Here is a 21,650-nt window from a genome sequence, read left to right on the forward strand (position 1 = left end):
TTTAAATTTTTTTTTAAAAATCTCTTTTATCTTTAAAGATTATGGCAAGGTTGGATTGTGTAATTATATGACTGCCAGTTGACACAGAGGCAGTGTCAGCAACATTAATTCCTTGGTATCAGAGCTTCATATACAGGTATATTGAGGCTCCACCCAGAATCTGGCAAGGAAATGCCCCCACACTTTCCCTGAGGCTGTCCCTCAGTTATGGTGTCATGCAGTGCAGTTACAAGGTGGGGATGAGCCAAATGAATTGTTCCCAGCTCAGTTGCTGGGAACCCCTAAGTCAAAGACTTGTTCAGCTGGTTTTTTTTTTGGTGTGCATGCAAAGAAAGGGGAATGGCTTCCAGAGGACATAACCTGCTTTGAACCTAGAGCCTCACAGACTCAAATACCCCTGCTTGTGCTCTGTAGACTTCTGGCTGGGAAGGACTTGAGAGTTGAGGTGCTATGCTCCAGAACTCTGGTCCAGACCTGGTCTCCTGAAAGAGAGGGGCCCTTGCTGTGCTCCTTTCCCCAGAAGACTGCACGGAAAATTGAGTCACATTGGTGGAAGAAAACACAGTGAGGAGAATTACACTGATCTGGCCTAGAGTTTGTGACAGATTCTGCTTGTCATCAGAAAGCCTGAAGACTGGAAGGGACCCTGCTCAGCTGCTCTCTCCCCTTCCAAGACAAAAGCGACACACAGTCCGGTGAGTGTAGTGGAGGTCAGAGAATGAGCAAAGGTAGCTACACAGTCAAAGACAGGAATGTTCAGGAGAGGCTTATCAAAGATGGTTTCCTTACAGAATTTGACCAACAAAAAAGAAGATGCTTCTGCCTTACATTCTGCTTGGGAGAATTAATGAGGAATTCCTGAGACCATGGAGGCTGTGGGCCATGTCTTTTATACATCCATGTCCAGGCCCAATTATGGCGTTCTCCTTGCTTTATATCCCCATTAGCATTTGGTGTGGTTTTTGTTTTGCCTGCTCTAATAGGCATGAGTGATTTCTCACTTTCTAAACTTGCAATATGCTAAGATACATGATGTTGAACATATTTCCATATGCTTTTTTATTTTTGTATCTATTTTGATGAGATGTCTGCTCAGGACTTTTGCCTGTTAAAAATATTTTTTTTAACTGGCTGGCTGTTTTTCCTTTTTGTACAATCCTCATCTGGTTTTAGCCAGAAATTGCCAAACCCTGTTAATACTACTTGAAAAATATAAATTTTTACATTTCCTTGAATATTTGATAGTTCACCTAAAATCTACCTGGACCTAGTTGAAGATTTACATTGGTATGTATTTTTTAACTTGATTAAATGTCTTTAATAGTTCCAGGTCTTTTAAGATTAAGTATTTATTTTTAGGATTCTTTCTTTTTCTGTTTGGTATCAGGAATCGAACTCAGGACCTTGTGTTTGCCAGGCAGGCATTTGTCCTGCTGAGCTATATCCCCAGCCCTTAAGTATTTATTTTTAATTATGTTTGTATAAGTTATTTTTTCCTAGGATATTGTTCAGTCCATCTAATGTTTATATTTATTAGCAAAAATTTACATTTGGTTATTTCTGTGATTATATTCTCTTTTACTTCCTAAATCAGTTTATTTGTGCATTTTCTTTTTTTCTTTCCTGCTCAAGCTTGAACAAAGTTTGTCTTTTTTTTTTTTTTTTTTTTTTGTAGTACTGAAGATTGAGTCCAGGGGCTGTTATGTGCTAGAAAAGTACTGTACTACAAGCTGTATCCCCAGCCCTTTTTAAAAGCTTTATTTTGAGACAAGGTCTCACTACATCGCCAAGGCTAGCCTCAACCTTGGAATCCTCCTGCCTCAGCCTACCTGGTAGTGAGGATTATAGGTATGTACCACCATGCCTTGCTGGTGTATCTGTTTTGTCTTTTTCTAAAACCAGCTTTGAAGCCTTTTTGGCTTCACTAGCATATTTTTTTCATTACTTCATTAAATTTTTACTTTTATTTTACCTGTATTTTTACCTTTATTTTTTTCTTTCAATCTTTTGGATCAACTTTATTGTTCCTATTGCTAAAAACTTGGTTTGAATGGTTAATTCATGTATTTTCAGCCATTCTTCTTATTTTCTGAAAAAAAAAAAAAAAAAAAAAAACTTCAAACTTCTAATATATTTGTGCCAGATTAGTTTTATTCCATAAATTTTTACCATTATTTCCTGTTTAACTTGTGAATTATTTAGACATGGATATGTCTTATTTTATTCCCATATATCCTGGCATTTAGTATATTTCTATTCTGTAAAAATTAATGGAGGTGAGATAAAAATATGACCTGAGTAATAATGATTCTTGATTTTCATAGACTTGCTTTGTGACATGGGTTCTGTCTGATGAACTTTTACTCTATATGTGTGATGAGAATGCGCGATCTTTTCAGAAGGTGTGTGTCATTTTCTCTGTGCCCGTTACAGCATTTCATAACTGCATTGTTCATGTCTTCTTTGTCATTGTGATTTGTAGAAATATTTAATCAACCAATTACAGTATTTGTTCTTAACTTTAATAGTATTTGTTCTTAACTTTCAAGGCTACTTTGCTAGACTCACCTATGCTTTGAGTTATTGAATGTTCTTCTTATAAAGTGACCAGGCAAATAACTATCCTTGATGGCACTGATGATGATTTATAATGATGCATGTATTTATTAGCAAGATGATTTGGTGAGTACTTGTCTATGTCAGTGTGCTGGGCTCTGAGAGATGAGAGACCATTTCTATTGTACTCACATAGGGAAATATTTCCAGGACAGGGTGTAGCGTTTAATAGGTATTCATTAAAAAAGCTTGCTGACTGAATGACTAATAATTGAATGAACAACTCAGCTAATATCTGTTTACCTTTGGGAAGGGAAATGTTTTTCCTTGTACCTCTAACTAATTAAATATGTGCTCAGTAGTTTTCTCGACCTTGACAGGGACAGGTAGTCTAGGAACCTCATCTCTGTTCCTGGATGGCCATCTGCTAAGTAGTTGTACGAGTACCACTTAGGAGCCATTCCAGGCATCTTTTGGGTGTGCATGCTGCTTTCCTGTGCACTTGTGATGAAGACCAAAACCCCCTGGGAAGATTTCAACTGACTGTGTCACTCTCCTTGCATGACATATTAAGGCCCACTTAATCCCTCCTGTAGCGGCGAAGGGACTCCACAAGGAAAACCCACCTTGCCCTCACAAGTACACCAAATGCACACAGAATGGCACATCATTTATTCTCTGGAATTTCCCGGCCACTTACCCTTTCCGTGCCATGACTCATGGCTCCCGTGTCATCTTCTCTGCTTACATCGCACTCTCTGCTCTGCACCTCCCTTCACTCACTCACTTCCTGGCAAAGAAGCCGGTTCAGAATTGCTTTCTTGACATTCACAGCACTTTCCTGAGCTGTTCCGAGTATGGGAGCTGTGAGCGCTCACAGAGGCCACCTCACTCCTCACTCTTTTCTTAGATATTGTCTCTACCATCAGTGCAAGTCCAGGACCTGGTCACTTCTCACCACTTCACCTGCAATGATTTGATCTAGTCCACTGACAACTTGTACCTAGATGATAGCAAAACCACCCCAGTTGTGCACCCTACTGCCTCACTATTGTAACCACAGGCACGATGCCAACTGGCGCACCAGATGTGTCTTTTGTGGGCTCACCCTGTTGAGGATTCCTGTTCTCACTGCAAGTCAGGGAAAGAGAAGACAAAGACCACCTGGGGCCAACTGGGCGCCAGTTTGTTCCCTGTTTCTTCTGACCCTGTCAGCTTTCTTTTTGCTCATTTCTTCGGACATGCATGGGTTCAGACTTTGCAGTAGCTGATTGCTCTACCTGAGTTAGAGATGATGGGCAGCAGGCTGTGTTTCTACAACGAGGAGGAGCAGCAAATTTCACAGCAGTGCTTCTGTCAGAGGCTCAGGTTGTCCTTAGAACACTTAAGAGACTTATGATCAAGTTGACATGCTAAGACTTGATTTCTCATGTGTAGGTTTTTGTCCTTTATGAAAATATCTGAAGTCAGTGAGAGTTAACCCTTCTCTTCCTCTTCCCAGGTGCTCTTTATGTTCCTTCCTATCAGGGATCTCTTAAAAACAACAAGGAGCAAGGAAACAACAATTCAACAACTGCAATACGAAGCAAAGAAAAACAATGTCAGTTGAATAGGTATTAATGAAACAGCAGGTGTCAACACAAATGACATAAAAAGACTCTTTGCAGAAATAATAGCAGAAAATTTCCCAGGCATGGAAAAAAAATTGGAAATCCAGATAAGTGAAGCATATAGAATTCCAGTTAATCATAACCAAAATATTCTCTCTTATCTGCTTCTAGCAACATGTCCAACATATTTGAGCGGGCGAGCAAGAACATGATCAAACGTCTTGGTGGGAAAGACATGAGGCCTGTCACATGTGCGCTGGATGCCAACAAATTCCGTCAGTTTAGTATAATACTGAAGAGATCTCGATTTTTGATCGGGGAAGGTCCTGATGACATTCCAGTTGGATATTCTCTCATGCAAATTCTGGAACCCAGTTCTTCAGTCCCAGGTATTATCAGCCAGGGGAAAGGATTCCTGGTGTGATAAACAAAGTACTCAAATATCGTACAGCATCCAGGAATCCCCTTAGACAAGAAGATCTCAGGATCCGCCTTGCCTGAGGGCAAGGGACAAGGTGCTAACATTAACAGGCATTCATTAGATTTTAATGTTTACAAGAGCCTTATGAGTGGATTCATTTTCCATAAAAGTAAATAGAGGTTTATAAGATAATTTTTTTCAAAGCTTTACACCTGGGAGCTGGTAGAACTGGGCCCCCAAACCCAGGCCAGTCTGTCTCCAAATCCCTAACATTTTCCATTCCTGTGAGCTGCCCCTGGAGGTGGGATGCTGCACCCATGGCCTCCTGGACACTAAATTGATGCTTCCGCCTCTTAGGGATAAGAATTTACCCCTATTGTGAAACACTGGGATGGACTGGAGCACTTGCCCTCTGTGATAATTTACTTCTAATATTAATTACCTTCTTGATTAATTTACTTCTAATATTAATTACCTTCTTGGTTTAAGTGAAGAGAGGGTTGGGGCAAAAATTGCCCCTTGTTTTTTCTATTTCCATTACCAACTATTCCATGATGAAATCTTGGCTACATCTCTCTGGTCCCCTTTCTCTTTCTAGACTCTGTAATATCTGGTCCACTTAGCACCGTGGACTTTGAAGTCAAGAAGCTGACTGCTGATGTGGGTATCAATGTTGGTGTGGAAGTGAGTGTGTCAGGAGGAGTCACTCGGTCCCATGGATCCACTCTTGAGATTCAGAGTGTTAGCATCCCGAACTGCAATCTGGAAATCCTTCAAAACAGGTGAGGTCACTGGAGACTTTTACCGATTTTATCTTTGAGCAGGTTAAGTGTTTTTGTTTTAAAATTTGGATCTTTGATCCATTTTGATTATAGTTTTGTACACAGTAAGAGATATCTTCTGTATGTGGATACCCAGTTTTCCCAGAACCACTTGTTAGAGACACTATAATTCATTAACCATGTGTTTGTGGCCCCTTTGTCAAAGATCAGACAGCTGAATGTACCTTGAGTTGTAACCCGTTATCTCTTTAAATAAATTTTATTTCTCTCTAATCCATCTGAAGAATATTGTGTATTGTTTTGCTCAGTGATATTCCACAAATCCTGTAAACATTCTTGACTCCTTTTCATTCTTTTCATTGTTGTTCCATTTGTTGATTCGTGATGTTATTTGTTGTGTGATTGGTGCTTTATTCCTCTGGATAGATAGCTTCATTTAACTTTCTTTGAGTTTATTGATTTATTATTTGTTTGATTGAGTCTTCTATTTCAGACATATAAGGGGCTTGAATTTCCCTCCAATGTCAAGGGGAAATCCTAGCACATGTATTTGATGTTCTGTGACCTTCCCTGTTGAGCAAGTTACATTAAAGATCCCTGTGTTCCACAGGAATGTGAGTCAGGACACCAACTCCACTGGGATTTTGAGTAGATTTAAAATTGAGCCCCAGGACTAAATGGAGAAGAAATCTGTTCTTAGCATTTCAAACCTGTCTCATCCTTTAGAACTAACATGCTTGTGTCATCCACCAATCCACTTTGTGTAGACGGTCAGTCCTTAAAATCCCACATGGGTTATTCATAAAATCATCCAGCCTCTTTCCTCCTAGGTCATACTTATATTTTTTTTTCTTTTAGACAGGGTCTCCCTACATAGATCACACTGGTCTTGAACTCACTGTGTAGTCCAGGCTGGCCTTAAACTTGCAGTCATCCTCCTGCCGCAGCTTCCCAAGTGCTGGGATTGCAGGTGTGCCCCACCATGCCTGGAAATACTGATTCTGCTCCATAGCCCACCCTGATTGTAACCTGGACATGTTAGTGTGGATGCTTAACTTTGAAAATAAGGCCTTCTGAGGACTCTTCTTAATCATCTGGACTCCTCTACTTTTGCCTTTTGCAAGGTCTTAGGGTGTAAAATCCATAAATTGTCCAGTATTGGGATCAATGTAACTTAGTAAAATGCAGGTAGCCTAAACAATACAGGACACACACTCTCACACCTATACTACTATTAGACAACAGGGTCACTTCCATGGTGCCTAGCAAAGATGTTCTTTCTCCTATGCACCTCAGTCTCGTGATCCAATATGTCCCTCCCCCCTAGAACTGCACCCCTTCCAGGTCTTGAAAAGTGTAACCTAGAAAGTGCTGAAGGGCACCACATGCCCATGCTGAGCTTTGCTCTTCGTGTGCCCTCAGGAAACTGTTGGACCAAGAGCCATCATTTTTGAGTATTTGCCGAAGGAGAGGGGACAACCTATATGTGGTGACAGAAGCTGTTGAACTGACCAAAGATACTGTTCTGTGTGACAACAGCAGTGTGGCTCTTTCAGGAAAAGTGTCTATCCCTCAGGTTACTTCTGTCAAGGTATGGAATGGGGACGCCAAGAATGCAGCCAGCCTAGGCTGCTTAATATTTCCCAAGAGGCACTGGAGCGCGATCAGAACCTGCTCTGAGGGGGTCAGAGGTGGTTGCTCATTATTTCCTACTGGCCGTGTGCCAAGATCGCCTGCCCTCTGACCTGTGACCACATCCTAAAATCCTCATGGACAATGCTTATATATAGAATTGTTTAGCATTGGTAAAATGAAAAATAGATTTAATTATTTGGTATTTATTTATTTTATTTTTGTAATATTGGGTATTGAACCTGGGACCTTCACACTGAGCTACATACCCAGCCTCTTTTTATGTTTAATTTTGAGTCAGGGTCTTGTCAAATTGCTAAGTTGCCTAGGCTGAGTAGAACTTTCAAACCTCCCGCCTTAGCCATCCAGAGTGTTGGAATTACTGGCGTGAGCCACCACACCTGGCTTTGGTGTTTGATTTTGTTTTTGATAAATAACATACTCTAAAACATCTAATGTGAAAGTTTGGTACCAGGTACACGACTACTTTCCTGGCTGGAAGAAACAAGGGGCCAGAAACACCAAACTTCAGTCATTAAAGTAACTTTAGTTCTATGGTAACCTCAGAAGAAATGCTTTCAGGAGTGAAAATTAAATACTTTCAAGCGCACACAATTTACATACTTTACTCACCATAACCTAATATAATGTTTTAATTAATATAAGCAAATTGATTTATCAACTATTTTTTCAAATTGTATGAACTGGAGAATTATGTCCTTTTCCACACTATATTTTCTGTATCATTGGTCCTCTCTCTCAAATTCAAAAATAAAGAACAACCTGAGCTACACACTCACTTTCCTACAGTTGGTGAATTAGTCCTGGGGGAGGCCCAAGCTCCACCCAGGTAATGGGACCCAAGTTTATTGAGTCTGTCTAGATCCGCATCACAGAGTGTAACCAGGGAGTTTTGGGACAGTCACCTCAAAAAGAAAACTGCACCTGGTTCTAAAAGAAGAAAAGAACTATGGTATTCCAAGTAACTTTAGCCTAGAATTCTGTGTCCAATCAAAGTATCAATCAAACGTGAGTCGCAGATGTCTTCAGGTATACAAGGTGCTAAAGCCCATGTCCCCATCTGCCCTGGAGAGAATGCATCAAGTGACAGAAGAGGACAATGTCACCTTAAGTGATAAAGGCAAGACGCGCAGTGGGGAGAAGCAGCATCCCCACCCCAGACAGTGAATGTAAACGTACACAACCTTGGGAACTTAATCTTTCAGGAGGCTGGGGGCGACGTGAGGGGAGGCCGTGAGGGAAGAGGAGGAAAATGAGACCCATTTCAGCAGAAAGAGAAAGCTAATTGTAAACTTAATTGGCAAGAATCACAACAGTGCAATATAACGATGGAGACATGTAAATATTGGTAAATACTGGACGACAGGAAGAAAAAAGGCAAAAGCTGGGGAAAAGGAGAGGGCAGAGTGGGGAAGTTCAGGACAGTGGGTGTTTTTGTCTATGCATTTCCTAGATGTATTTGAGTTTCAAATTGCATGCATGTGTTACTGTGATTAAGAGTAAGCATGATACTCAGTGGTGTTTCAAAAGAACTAAGAACTGTTTTCTCTTCCCAGGGTGAAGGCCAAGGACAAGGCCAGCGGGAGACAACAATGAGGGTCCTTCAGGGCACGGTGATGGCCTACAGGAAGAAGAAGCTGGTCATCAAGGACAAATACTGCAGTGAGCAGGAACTGAGGGGGGGGGGTCCCTTCTCCTGAGGGAGGCAGAGCAAAAAGGCCACTGTGTGTAGCCTCTGAGGCTCTCCCTGTCCAGCGAGCAGGATAGGCAGCATTTCTCCCCATCTGGGACACACAGATGTCCCCCCACCCACAGCCACCTCCTGGCATGGCCCAGCTTAAATGTTGCTGGAAGATTCAAACTGCCTCCTACACAGACGCGGACCCACTTAGGATGCCCTGTTTGGAGATGTCCGCAGCACTGGGCAGTCAGGCCCTAATCCCAGCCATTTCTAGTCATTCCATGTCCTGCCACTCTCAGCAGCTCAGCAGGGGGAGCCACCGAGCCCTCCCAGGTGACCCAGAAAGTCACACCAAAGCCGGAAAAGTCAACAGCACAATCGCAAACAAATCCCAGACGTAATGTCCTAACAACATAACTCAGAACTTTAGCTACATCTCTCTTCCTTCACTGCCCCTCAGATGCGCCTCATGCCGTCCCCTGTCCTGACTCCTCCGGGCTGATCTGTGTGTGTGTGCGGTGTGTGCCGGATGGGAGTACGGCTCTGAGTCCTGGGTCTCTGATCTCCTGCAAATCTGGTCAAGGGACGGTGCTGGTGCCACTGACCTGTCAGTGGCAGTAGGCAGAGGGAGGCCGGACTCTGATCGAGAGCAGTTGGTGGGCTCTGGTTCCCACGGAGGATACTGCGCGCAGTCACATCGCCACTGGGGCTCAGCAGGGAGGAGAAAAGGAGGTCAGAAACAACTGCCAGGGCCCCCCGAGATGGCAGTGCTGGTAAAGATGACGGAGAATGACAAGGTGCCTTTAACGCAGGGAGGAGGTGAGAGGGAGCCACTTTCAAAAATATGAACAACAACAAAACAGAAAGTAAATGGTCTGATTAAAGGAGACCCCAGAGATCATGCTGGTGCTATCCAGGGAGAATTATACCCGTGTTCCTTGGCGACTGAAGCCAGGGGACTTCCCTGGAGGATGAACTGCAGTGACTGAGGTGGGAAGGCAGGGAAAACTGAGCACACAGCGCAGACCCCTAGGGGAGCTGGCTGTGAGTGGAGGGGAAGAGAGAAGCCACACCTGGAGGGGGCAGAGGGGTGATGGGTGGGTACGGAAGCTGCAGAGGCCCAACCTCTCCGCCAGGCCAGGATGGAGCCTGGTGAACTGAAGAGGCTGAACCCTAGTCAGTCACATCCCCAATGTGTCTCCCTTCCCCATGTCTGCTCATAGATGAGGTCTCATTTCCATTTCACAGATGAGAAGGCCGACGCTCGCAGGGACCCTAATTGTCCCTGAAGTTACTGGACAGTGCGACGGTAAAATGTTAAATGGCTCTTCACGTTATTTCCCTTTAGATTTTTTTATGAAGATGAAATTCATTCTCCTAAGTCAAACACATTTTACGGCGTTGATTTCTCTCCTTTCAGCTAGACCTACACTGTGTAAACAGATAACCCAGTGCCCCCTGGTGGCCACAATGCGACTTGCATGCACTCTCTGGAGGTTAACCTTTTGTCTAAATTCATTCAGTTCACCCTTGCCAACACTTGGAATCTTCTTTGTCATCTTCCTGGGCTCTTTTACTGTGCCAGGCACTTAAACTGGTGTTAGACAAGTGTAAGACCTCGGCACATTTCTATAGATGAAACCTCTACTTACCAAAGATTGCAAGACTGGGAGTTGGTAAGTAAACAGCAGAATGCCAAGAAAAGGTTTACAGGAAGGCGATTCTACAAGGTGTGGTAGGAGGCAGCCCATCTCTTTTACTTCATGAATGTCGGAGGGAATAATGATCACCCAAGGTGCTTAATTAAATGGAGACTTTAGGGCATCCTTCAGAGGACCTGATTCATGAGACCCAGGGGCTTCTGATCTGACGAGCGCCCCAGGTGGCAGACACAGCTCCCTAAGCTGCAGGTGCAGGGGACAGGAATGACAGGCAGGAGTAACTGCAGTGGTGCTAATCGGGTTTCTTCTCCATTCAGGCGTACTTGTAATCGATGACACGAAGCAGAGGACCTTTCAGTATGGTGAGTCCCAGGGCCCTGCTGAGTGCTGACCCCCTTTGGATATACCACATGAGCTTTTCTTGAGTTGAGCCACGGGCAAACTTTTCATGCCAGGCTTCTCATCCCCTGCCACTGGCCTCTTCTTCAACCCAGCTACAGACCCCGGGGACCAAAGGGAAACCAGCTTTGGTCCTTTGAACTCTGGGATAAGTGAGACTTTGTCAGGTGTCCTCAGCCAGAGAAATCGCTCTATGGAAGTGTATAGTGAGAGACAAGAGGAAGGGGGAGGAGCTGGAAAGGTGAGCAGACTAGGGAAGAATGGAAAGCAGAAGAAGGGGAGGGAGACTAAGTCTCACGAGTGAACACTTCCCTTTGTCTTTCCAGAGCAACCTACACTGCGAAGTGCAGAAATGACAAAGCATCACTTTCAGTGTTCGCCCAGAAGCATTTGTGTAGAAGCGCCGGAGGAGCTAAGGAGAGAAATCTACAGTGAGCAGGAACCCAAGGGACGCAGCTGGGTGGGGGTTACTTCTTCTGAGGAGAAAGAGCAGAGGAAAAGCCAGTGTTACCACCTCTGCTGCTCTGCCTGTCCAGGGCACGGGATGAGCAGCGTCTCTCCCTGTCTGAGCACACATTTCCCACCACCCACAGCTGCCTGCTCCCATGGCCCAGCTGAAGGGGTGCCAGTGGGAGACGCAGAAACCTAGAACTGGATCCTCTTCTTGACACAAGGGGAATCCACCTGACGATGCCTTTGCTGCCATTACCCACTGTTTGCACTCGGGCATAATCAGGACCCCTGGGCATAGGAGAGGGGCAGATGGAAAGAGCAAGACAGAGAGAACAGAGGCAGAATCTGGGAAAGCCGAGCCTTTGAGACTGACTCTTGGCTGAGCCTTTTATTTTCTCCTTCTAGAGATGGAGTTCAGTCCCATCCTTCCGATAGGTGAGTGAGCGTGTTCTGGCGGTGGGGGTGGGTCCCAGCCGGCACATACTGAGCCAGCAGGGCAACTCGCCCTTGCCTGGCTGCTGTGTCCTCTGCCCTGACTCTGGGTCCCGTGGAATGGGAGGCCCAGGGAGCCCAGCGAGGTCAAGGGACGGACGAACATGGAGGCGGCAAGGAGGCCAAACAGTAGGAGGTCTCAGTAGGAGGGCAGAGACTCCTGAGGTTCTCAAAAACAGATCTGGGGATGACAAAGGTCATATTTTGATTCTCTTTCTAGGAAGAATAGAGGAACCTTTTGGGAAAGGTAAGGGCTTATGAAGAGGGAGGGAAGCTGGGCTTCTGGGTGGGAAACTGAATCAAGTTCACTACTGAAATTAGAAGTCTCTATGCAACTCAGGAGACTGAGCTCTACTTCCAAGTGTGCGTGTTGGTTAGATCCCCTTATTCATACGTGGGGGAATGGACACTTACTGACCACTCCCTGGGCAGCAGTCATTGTTGCAGCACCTGAATATGTCAATTAATCAAACAGGGAGGCAGGCCCACTTCTTTAGAGCGTGTGCGGTGGTGATCACTCAGTCTCAGTGGATCGCCCAAGGCCACCTGAAGCCTCATGGGAGAAGCAGAGAGCTCAGAACATCCATTCTTCAGACACTGAATATGCCGGCCCAGCGGTGAGATGATAAGGGAGGCTCCTCTGTGCTGGGCACCTTGGGAACACAGACAGGCTCATTTAATCCTCGCCGTATCCCCGTTGAGCAGGTGTAGACATGGGCCCCAGAGCACCGAGGATTTTCACATCCAGAGCCAAGTACTGGATTTTACACCATTCCTGACTACCCCAGATGACGTTTTGGTCATTTTCTTCCACTTCCAGTGATTTCCATTCAGAATCTTTATGGCTGCTCCCAGGATTCTATCCCCTACTTCCAGAGCACTGAGCTTGTCCACCTTCCTAGACTCTCAGGACAGTTTCCTTGCCAGAGCCTGAGCCATGAGCAGACAAAATTTCAATCAGGATCTGAGAGGGATAGAGGAGTCTGGATCTATGGATAGGGAAGGTTTTATGATCCCAGGGCTACTAACTAAAGAGATGCCTCTGCTCTCTGGTCACTGTCTGAGGACAGGTTTCAGACTCCTGGAAGAGGAGGTTTCTGAGAATGTGAAGGCTCTGGCCTGGGTCTCAAAGGACGGAAGGGATGTCATGTTCCATAGTATCCTGGCCATGCTGGCGGACAGAGAGGCTCTGCAGAAGCTGATGGACATGGTGAGGGTTCCTCAGCTGCCTGGGTAGATTGGGCTGTAAGGGGGATGTTAGAGATCTGGCTACCAGTACACCTGAGGGAAGAGGGAGCAGTAAGTTTCCCCAAAGTGGGAAAGGTCAGAAGTGCGGCCCCCACATGACAATGATGGTGCGACTATTATTAACAAGAACACCCGTCTTCTGTAGTTGGAAATGGAAAACTTCAGTCATCTGGACGGCCCTGGTGGTAAGATCCTAGATGAGCTCCGACAAGGATCAAGCCCTCCCTGGATTAACCTAGAGAACCTCATTTTTTACCTCCTGGAAGTCTTACTAGGTAAGCGTGATTGGAGGGAAGTGGGGGAGAATCCTCACTCTGCACCCCAGACCTCGTACATGCAGCATTAGATGCCGTCTTTCCCAAGCCCTTCAGTTATCGTGCGCTTCATCCTCAGATCCCCGTTCTCTCTAAGGTCAGGAGGGCTCCCTGTGCCAACGCCTCATGCAACACAGACTGAGCTCCAGGCTCAGAAAGCAAGTGGCCACCGATCATATAACATCCTCTGAAGCAGATCCCAACCTCCACCCTCAGAATCCCAGCCCCTGGACCACGTTCCTTAACGTCCCTGAGATCATCTCTAGAGCAGAAGGACCTCCAAGTGCAGGGGGCTTTACATTCAGTATAACAGGGGTTGCTATTCTATCTCAGCTTCCCCTTGTCACTGGGTCTCCTTCACGGTGAGAGAAAAATGTCTAGAGTCTGAACCACTTTCCTTCTGTATCATGTCCCCTTCTCCAGTGCTGAGTGATGCCCAGTTTGTTCTGCTGGTCCAATCTGTGGAGAAGAGAATTCTGTTTCAGCAACGAGAGCTGGTGAGATATCCCGAGACTCTAGCACTCTTGGGAGAAGGGTGATGGAACCAGGAGGGGGGATGATTCTGGGGAAGGAGAGGTGATCAGCTTTTCCTGGGAGGGTAGATGAGATCCCAGTAAGGTCTCTCTGGACAGCAGCCTCGTTAGCCTCAGTCTACATCAGGAGTGTCTGTGCTTTGTGAACACACCTGCAGATGACCCCAACTTGTCTTAAGTGGCCAGGTCTTTGAAAGCTAAGAGGATTTGACATATATCTTGATATTATTACAAAGTTTCCATTTACAAATTGCTCTCTTTCTTCACATAGGAGGTATAGTCAAGATATATGTTGAATATTTAAATTAAAAAGTTATTACACTAAAAGACACATTGCCACTTTTTAGTCCCTGCCCCCAAATACTTACCCTTGGTTCGAACATACTGGTCCCATCACTCTTCCCACTTTGTGAATCAGTTCTGGAAGTCTTCTTTCCTGAATGTCTTTGTGCTGTGTGATCAAAATATGGTGTATGCTACTGCTGAGTGCCAACCAGTGAAGACACAGACTCATCAAAGCATGACAGTGGCCCTCATACTCCTTATGTATTGTGCAACTTCTGGCTCTTCCCCAAAGTCAAAACAACCATGAAAGGTAAACGTTTTGAGTCTATTCAAAATGCCCAGGCTATTGAGGCAGCTACTATAGGTCTACTGAGGACCCTAAGAAAAGACAACTTTTAGAACTGGCAAGAATGGTTGGGCCAATGTCTTCAGAGCTAGGGGGAATTTTTTTTGTTTTTTTTTTTTTTTTTTTTGGTTTTTCTCCGGTACTGGGAACCGAACTCACGACCTTGCGCTTGCCAGGCAGGCGCTTTTGCCGCTGAGCTAAATCCCCAGCCCCTAGGGGGAATATTTTGAAGGGGATTAATCGCAATGTGTCTTGTACATTTTAAAAATTTAAGCATTTTTTACTCCCTGATATGTACCTATAAATACCTACATGTGTATAGACCTGTGGATATACACACATATGTATACATCATAGACTCCCAGTATTTATTTCTATTCTAGAAGGTAGGTTCAGTATCCCTCTTTTGTAGCGGAGGAGCCAATGCACAATGGTCTTTCAATAACCTGGTCACACCAAGGCTTGGCGCAGAGCTTGGCCCCAAATCCTCTTCTGTTATCCTCAGTGGTCCCCGGATGTTGAGATGGAAAGTTTCTCCCCGAGTCCCAAAGGTTGATCTGTATAATCTGGTAATTCTTCTAGGTAAGGAGCATCCTAGAGCCAAATTTCAAGTACCCCTGGCACATCCCCTTCACCCTCCCAGCAGAGCTCCTCTCCCCACTCCAGGGAGAGGGCCTGCGCATCACCTATGCCCTGCTGGAGGGGTGCGGCCTTGAGATGGAGCTGGGGAGCCCCCGGTCAACCTGGCACCTGGAAGCCAAGATGCCCTTGTCTGCCCTCTATGCAGCTCTGTCACTGCTGCTGCAGCTGGCTAAGGACTGGCAGAGAGTTAGTCCAGGGCCTGGCCCAGCCCACTCAGTGAGAACCCTTGGCAGGCCTGGGAGGTCCCGCTGCTCCCATTTCCTCCCCGGGACCTTGATACATGTGGAGACAGGGGTTGGGAGAGACTTGAGGGAATGTTCTAGGGTGATGGAAATGCTTCGTTGATAAAGGTTAATAAATCTTTTGAAATGCCTCAAAAGTGTATTAAAGATTTAAACAGTGTAACATTTACTTCAAAATAAGATTAACAACTATTTACTGTAGTCAATAGGGTATATTTTGAATTTTGAAATGCATCAAAACGTGACCAAGAAAAACTGAATAAAAACTGTGAAAAACTGTGAACCGGTAAACTGTGAATAATTGGGGAATAAGAGTGGAGGCTGCTTTATTTCACCCTCTAGCATGAGGGCGCAAGTTGCCCTTCAGCAGGCTTTAGAGAGAGCTGGGACCACTGAAGAGCTCCGTTCACTCTTGGGAAGCCGAGCTGTGGTGTGGCCCCATGCAGTGAGTGCTTCCTTTCAGGAAGAGGAAAACTCATGCTCAGAGTCCTAGCTTGCCTCGGGGTTCTCTGAAATGTCTCCTGGGTCGATTTCCTGGTGCCTTGATGACTAACGCCATGCTCCCTTCTGTCCACTCTAGTCCTTAGCAAAAAGGATTTGGCCACATTCTTTGCTCTCCTGAAGGTCCTTTTTCACTCCTTGCATGCCAGAGCAGAGAATTCCCCACATCTTTCCTTTGTTTCCCATTTAATTACAAATTTCACTTTTAAATAATTTCTCTCTTCTGTCATTTTACAGCAAGCGTCCCCACAAGCCACACTGAGCGACACACCTTGAATGCTTTGCTGTTTAATTGCTTCTGCCAGATAGCCTCGTCCATCACTTCTGAGTTTTGTCTTCCATGCAGACCACAGAGACAGACACAATTCCAAGTTCTTTGCGACTGTATAAGGATGTCCTTTACACCGTTTCTAATACTCTATTCCTCAACCTCATCTGGTACCTTGTCTGAGTGGTATTCTGGTCACAAGTACAACTTCCAGACTTTCTCTACACTTTTCCTCTGAGTCCTCTACAGACTTCCCCCTAATACTTCCTTCATAGGTATCTAGCCTGTTCCTCTAAATTCTCCTATCCTCTGCTCATTACCCAGTTCCAAAGATGCTTCCACATTTCCTGATATTTGCTATGACCATAGTCCCACTTCCCAGTATCAATTTTCTTAGTCCATTTTGTAAAGCCATAATTGAGTACTGGAGGTTTTGAAATTCATGAAGACAGGGATTTATTTCTTACAGTTCTGGTGGCTGGGAAGTGTAAGTTGAGCACCTTCTTGCTGTGTCATCCCATAAGTGCATGGAAAGGCAAGAGAAAATTTGCCCACAAGACAGCAAGAGATACAATTTGTGCTCTCAAGTGTTTTTATAATCAGCATTATCCACTCATGAGGATGGAGGCCCCTGAGCTAAACATCTCTTATGAGGCCCCTCTTCTCAACTCTACTGTATTGTGAATTATGTGTACAATACTGCTTTATGGAAAAACACATTCAAATTACAGCAAGGGAATAAATGTGTACTTCTGTATGATTTAATTTATTCATGTTAATTGACCCCCAAATTACACATATCTATGAGGTACCATGTAATGTTTTGAGATATATACATATATGTGTATATATATATATTTGGTACCAGGAATGGAACTCAGGACCTTGCACTTGCTAGGCAGGTGCTTATACCACTGAGCTATATCCCCAGCCCTTGATACATGTGTATTTTGTTTTAATTTTTTTGAGATAGGACTTTGCTATATAACTCAGGCTGGCCTTCAATTCACTATGTGGCCCAGACTAGCTTGGAATTCATGGTAATCCTCTTCCTCAGCCTCTTGAGTCCTGGGATTACAGGTATGTGCCCCCCAGCACATGTCTATAAACATATACATGTTAACATATCATCTCCTCAAACATGTATTACTTTTATGGCAAAAACATTCAAAAGTCTTTCTGCTGGATATGGACCAGCAAACCCTGACAGGGAGATGAATGAAAACACAGGAGACAGAATATCTTTGGGGAGGGTCGGGGAACTCCACCTAAATGAGGTCCTGAGCTGAGTCAAACTCCCAGATTTACTGAGAAACAACAAAGGCATGGCTTTCTGCTGAGCGCAGATGTGAGTTTTAGGTTAGCAAGGTATGGTGAAAATTTGACAGAATTATTCTTTTATCTGACTGTCCCCTAGGGAGCATCCTTGTTTTCCCTGAAAGGCCCATCTCTGCTGGAGTTGGCAAAACATCCCATCTTCCAGATGGTCCAGCTCCTTGGAGTTAGCAGTGCCCCCGTCCGCCCTAGTCAATCTGAGCAGACATTGACCTGCTGGGTCTTGCAAGGAACTCCAAACCGTTTTTCTAGCTCTTTTGAAATATACAGCATGGCATCATTATCTCTAGTCACTGAATAGTGGAACGCAACAGTGTCAGCTTCATAATCCATTTCTGGCCAGGGTGAACCTGTCCCGAGAACGAGATACCCATGGATGAATAGAAAAGTGAGAAAAACAAGAAAAACAAGAGAGGCATAACTCTCAGATCAGGGCACTTACAGCCTCCTGGACTGCAGCCCTGATTACCAACTTCAGTAACTCTTTACTGAGAAAGAACAAAGGAAGCAGCAGTGCAAATGGGAGGATACCAACTGATTTAGCAAGGACAATATAACTCAATTATCACATAAATAAGACTTGACTTAGTTAGCCATCATGTTATCATTCCTTCCGGCACATTTCAGCAAAGCATTTAGTGTTGACCCCAGGGCTTTTAACAAGGACACAAATACTGCAATCTTTTCCTTTCCACCAGTGCTTTTGCTAGACTTCCTCTGGAAGCCAACAATCAATGCTTGGTCAGTCCTACGGCAATACATTGAAAGAGTAACTAAAGAATGTCCTTCTCCACACAACAGCACTCCGGGAGTTTATTTTTAAAGTCTGTACCTTAGTATCTGTTGATCAACCTCTCCCTGTTTTTCTTTCTCCTATACTCTTCCTAGTGTTTCAGGACTGCTTGTCTATGCTCAGATTCCATGGATCAATAGTTTAGATTTCATATATGAGTGAGATCATGTGGCATTTGTGTTTCTCTGCCTGATTTATTTCACCTAGCATAACAATCTGGTGTTTGACAGAGATTTCTTTACATGCTAGGCTATACAACAAAAGAAACAAAGAGGAACTCAACACGGAGGGAGGAAACAGAGACAGTGCCTGCTCTCAGTCTTTACAAGTCAGCTCTGAGCTGGGAGGCTCCTTCCTGACAGAGCTACCTTGTGTAAAGTAGGGCTTGGTCCAAAGTGATTGCCTGAGGTTTTTAAAAGAACTATCTGACTGTGCATCTTGCTTGGGTTTGTGTTTGGCTTTCTGCATCCTCTTGTGCGTGTCTTCTTTTGAGTTCTAACTTCTCAAAGGTTTCTTATCACGAACTTATCAGGTCTGCAACCTCCCAAAGGAGTGGATGGCAAAGGCTTAAATAAAAGAGGCAAGTGGTATGAGTTTAGGGCTCCAGGAGGATCAAAACTCTCTAGTAGGATTCAAGATTCTCTGGGGGCTGAGACAAAGAACTTCTCTGGGTGGCCCATATCTATTTGGTTTTCAAACAGAGGGGAATACTGAGGAAAGTGTGGGAACTGAGCAGGACCTTGGAAGTCAGTTCAAGGACTTTTCCAAGTAATAGATTATGTTAATTCAGGAGAACTATGTTATCTCCAGGAAGATCTTCACCACTGGAGTGAGATATCTGCTGCTATAGTCTTTATTGGAGCTGCAGCCAGGCTAAGCTGTGGCCTTTTCTCATCCTTTAAGGCATTACAGCATCACACACCACTACAGGCCTCAGCCAGGACCAGTGAGTCACAGAGGTTCACTTACTTTGAGTCCACTGCCCATCTCCAGACAAGGGGCCTAGGTCTTGGACAAACTTAAAAGTAAAGATGGAAAGCTAATTGGTTAATTTTATTCTTTTTTTTTTGGTGGCACCAGGGATCAAACACACCATCTTGTGCTTGCCAGGCAGGCACTTATGCCACTGAGCTATATCCCCAGCCCCCAATCGGTTAATTTTAAATCCTGCTCAGAGCCATTCATAGTGGTCTCCATCAGTTTGTCCTTTTTGTTTTTGCAATTGCAGCAGCTGAAACAGGACTTGAGGTTGGACAGGTCCCCTGTAGCAGACTAAGAACAGAATTGGATTCGGTGGATTCGGCGTCCCCTGTACCACACTAAGAACAGAGTAAAAGATGAAAGCGTGTTATACACTCAGTGCATTGTAGACTCCAAGATACGTCTGGTGGCAGCAGACTTAATGGGTTTGAAGAGCTCATTTCTCTATGGCCACATGTTCTAGGATGATGTTTTATGACCTCTTACTGCACAAATGTACCCTCGTCCTGATGTTATTAATTGTATTGGTCCCTTTTTTTAAGCCTGCCCTTTAGTGAATGCGTCCATTGGCCATAATTGAAGGCTCAGCCCTGTCTAATTGCCTGTCATACTTGTGACTAACTTAGCTGTCCCTAATATTTTTCCTCTGAAGAGATATCACTAACTGCGGTCAAGGAAGACTAGATATAGTTTCCACCTTAACTGCTTGAAACTGAGAAGGGTGGATGTAAAGGGAGATCACCATCAGGGACCCCCTCCGGAGAGCTAGATCTAATAGCCTCAGACAGAAGTCCTGTTGTAGTTTACCAGTTATGAACTTTCTTTTTGAAGTGGATCTGGTGGATCACAGTAGAAGGAATCTAGCATATTTATTGTTGGTTTTACCTGCATGGTCACTTGGAGTTTCGCAGTCTCTAGGCAAGAATAAAGCAATTTTTGGAGAAATGAGAACATGTATGACCAAAGCATGAGCACTACAGTGGGAGAGCAGATTTGGGAAAGAGCCAAGTCTAGAAACTTTTTATGGGACTAGAGTAGTGATTGCAATCCACTGTCTCTTAGATCTCTCAACTGATGGAGTCTGATGTTTTGGCACAAGTGTCTCAAGTTTTAGCTGATCTTACCAAAAGAATTTAAGGATTTAAGAATTTAATTTTTGTTGAGCTTCTATAGATTTTATTGGTTGTATCCTCTTAGTAACAGAAAAACTCTACAAGATTTAAATCTGATTGAAGCTTTTGTGTAGTATAGGCTAACACTGAATTTTTACAGAATTTGATTTTTATATCTTAGATAAATTTTTGAAATGATTTTTAAGGGTTTTCTAGCTCTAACAGCCTATTGGTGCCTTTATTTTGGTTCCCTGCCTGGCTGTTCCCCATTCCCTGGATCTGTGTACGTGCAACACCTCAGTCCTACTAAAGAGATAGGGGCCATGTGGCAGGTGTTGGCCATGTGGTGGGTCATTGTTCTAATATAAAAACAGACACATCCATTCCAGGTCTACTGAACCTTGAAAGCATTTTCCATTAATCTTTACAAAACATATAGGCCTGTTTTTAGTCACTTTCTGTGTAAAATGAATGTCTTTTTTTTTTTTGTAGCCTTATTCTGAGGGTCTTGTTCCCTCATGAGATGTCTATATTTACCCAAAGAAGGTTTATCTATAGGTAACAAAATCAACTGCATCATATACTCTCCCTGTTCAAAAACCCAGAGAACCATAGCACATGCAAAAACTTGTATCTCATCTCCACAATCACTATCAATTGCAATAGGCACAATAGTTATTCCTTTTAAATGTAGTTCAGCCTTTCCCAGTACAAGACCAACTGTTCCCTTAGGTGGGAGACCTCAAACTCCTGTGGGAATTGGGGTAGGTTTGTCACCTCTGATAAGAGTAACTCTGCAAGCTGCATGCAGGAAGACATAATCTTGCACTCTGTAATTCAAACAGTGTATGAACAAAAACTCCTCATTAATATCATTTCCCTGAGTTCCAACTGGGAAGCAAGCAGGGGGGGTCAATGATTTCCCCTTTTGTGGCCACTTCTTCCCTTAAACCTGCAAGTTTCTGGCTAGTGCTGTATGGGATGTTCTTTCTTTCTAAAGGCTCCAGCTCCTGCTGAGGTGATCCTTTTGATGACTCTGCTTTGATGACACACGCCTCTTCTGGGATCTCTTTTGTCTCCTCGGTGTCCAAATCAGAGGTATTGACTGTGAGCTCTGTAATGGACTCAAAACTGAATGAACTAGATTCCAAGTTGAGAACATCTGAAGGGACATGATTTTGCCTCTACTATGTGCCTTTTAAAAAATTTTTCCAGCTCTTTCCTCATTGTCAATATCTATACAGCCCATCTGAGGAAACCATGGATTATATTTGGTTAACTCTTGTAACATTTTTGTTAGGTCTGTTATTGGCACATGAGCTGCTGAGCATTTGAGTAGGCT

At 44.2% G+C, this 21,650-nt stretch overlaps 1 protein-coding gene across 2 annotated transcripts; it reads left to right on the top strand.

Annotated features, from left to right (window-relative positions):
- The first annotated feature begins 384 nt into the window (after positions 1-384).
- Positions 385-15,455, top strand: Gsdmc (gasdermin C). Of its 2 annotated transcripts, XM_013521296.1 has the most exons (13): positions 385-695; positions 4,338-4,555; positions 5,186-5,369; positions 6,792-6,960; positions 8,579-8,684; positions 10,682-10,726; positions 11,090-11,194; positions 11,622-11,651; positions 11,929-11,955; positions 12,779-12,918; positions 13,102-13,231; positions 13,694-13,767; positions 15,017-15,455. In XM_013521296.1, exons 2-13 carry the CDS (start codon positions 4,342-4,344, stop codon positions 15,419-15,421), a joined length of 1,629 nt encoding a protein of 542 aa, XP_013376750.1. In that variant the 5' UTR covers positions 385-695; positions 4,338-4,341; the 3' UTR covers positions 15,422-15,455. The 2 variants fall into 2 exon arrangements, with proteins under 2 accessions (XP_013376750.1, XP_013376751.1); XM_013521297.1 differs by lacking the exon at positions 11,929-11,955.
- The last annotated feature ends 6,195 nt before the right edge of the window (positions 15,456-21,650 follow it).

This window comes from Chinchilla lanigera, unplaced genomic scaffold (assembly GCF_000276665.1).
Source record: "Chinchilla lanigera isolate Chin_1 unplaced genomic scaffold, ChiLan1.0 scaffold00060, whole genome shotgun sequence".
NCBI classification, from domain to species: Eukaryota; Metazoa; Chordata; class Mammalia; order Rodentia; family Chinchillidae; genus Chinchilla; species Chinchilla lanigera.

Excerpts from the sequence above, each read along its gene's own strand:
- Gsdmc (XM_013521296.1), top strand. The coding sequence starts at position 4,342 with ATGTCCAACATATTTGAGCGGGCGAGCAAGAACATGATCAAACGTCTT. Across the intron at positions 8,685-10,681 it reads CATCAAGGACAAATACTGCA|GCGTACTTGTAATCGATGAC; the intron begins GTGAGCAGGAAC and ends TTCTCCATTCAG. Across the intron at positions 11,652-11,928 it reads CAGTCCCATCCTTCCGATAG|GAAGAATAGAGGAACCTTTT; the intron begins GTGAGTGAGCGT and ends TTCTCTTTCTAG.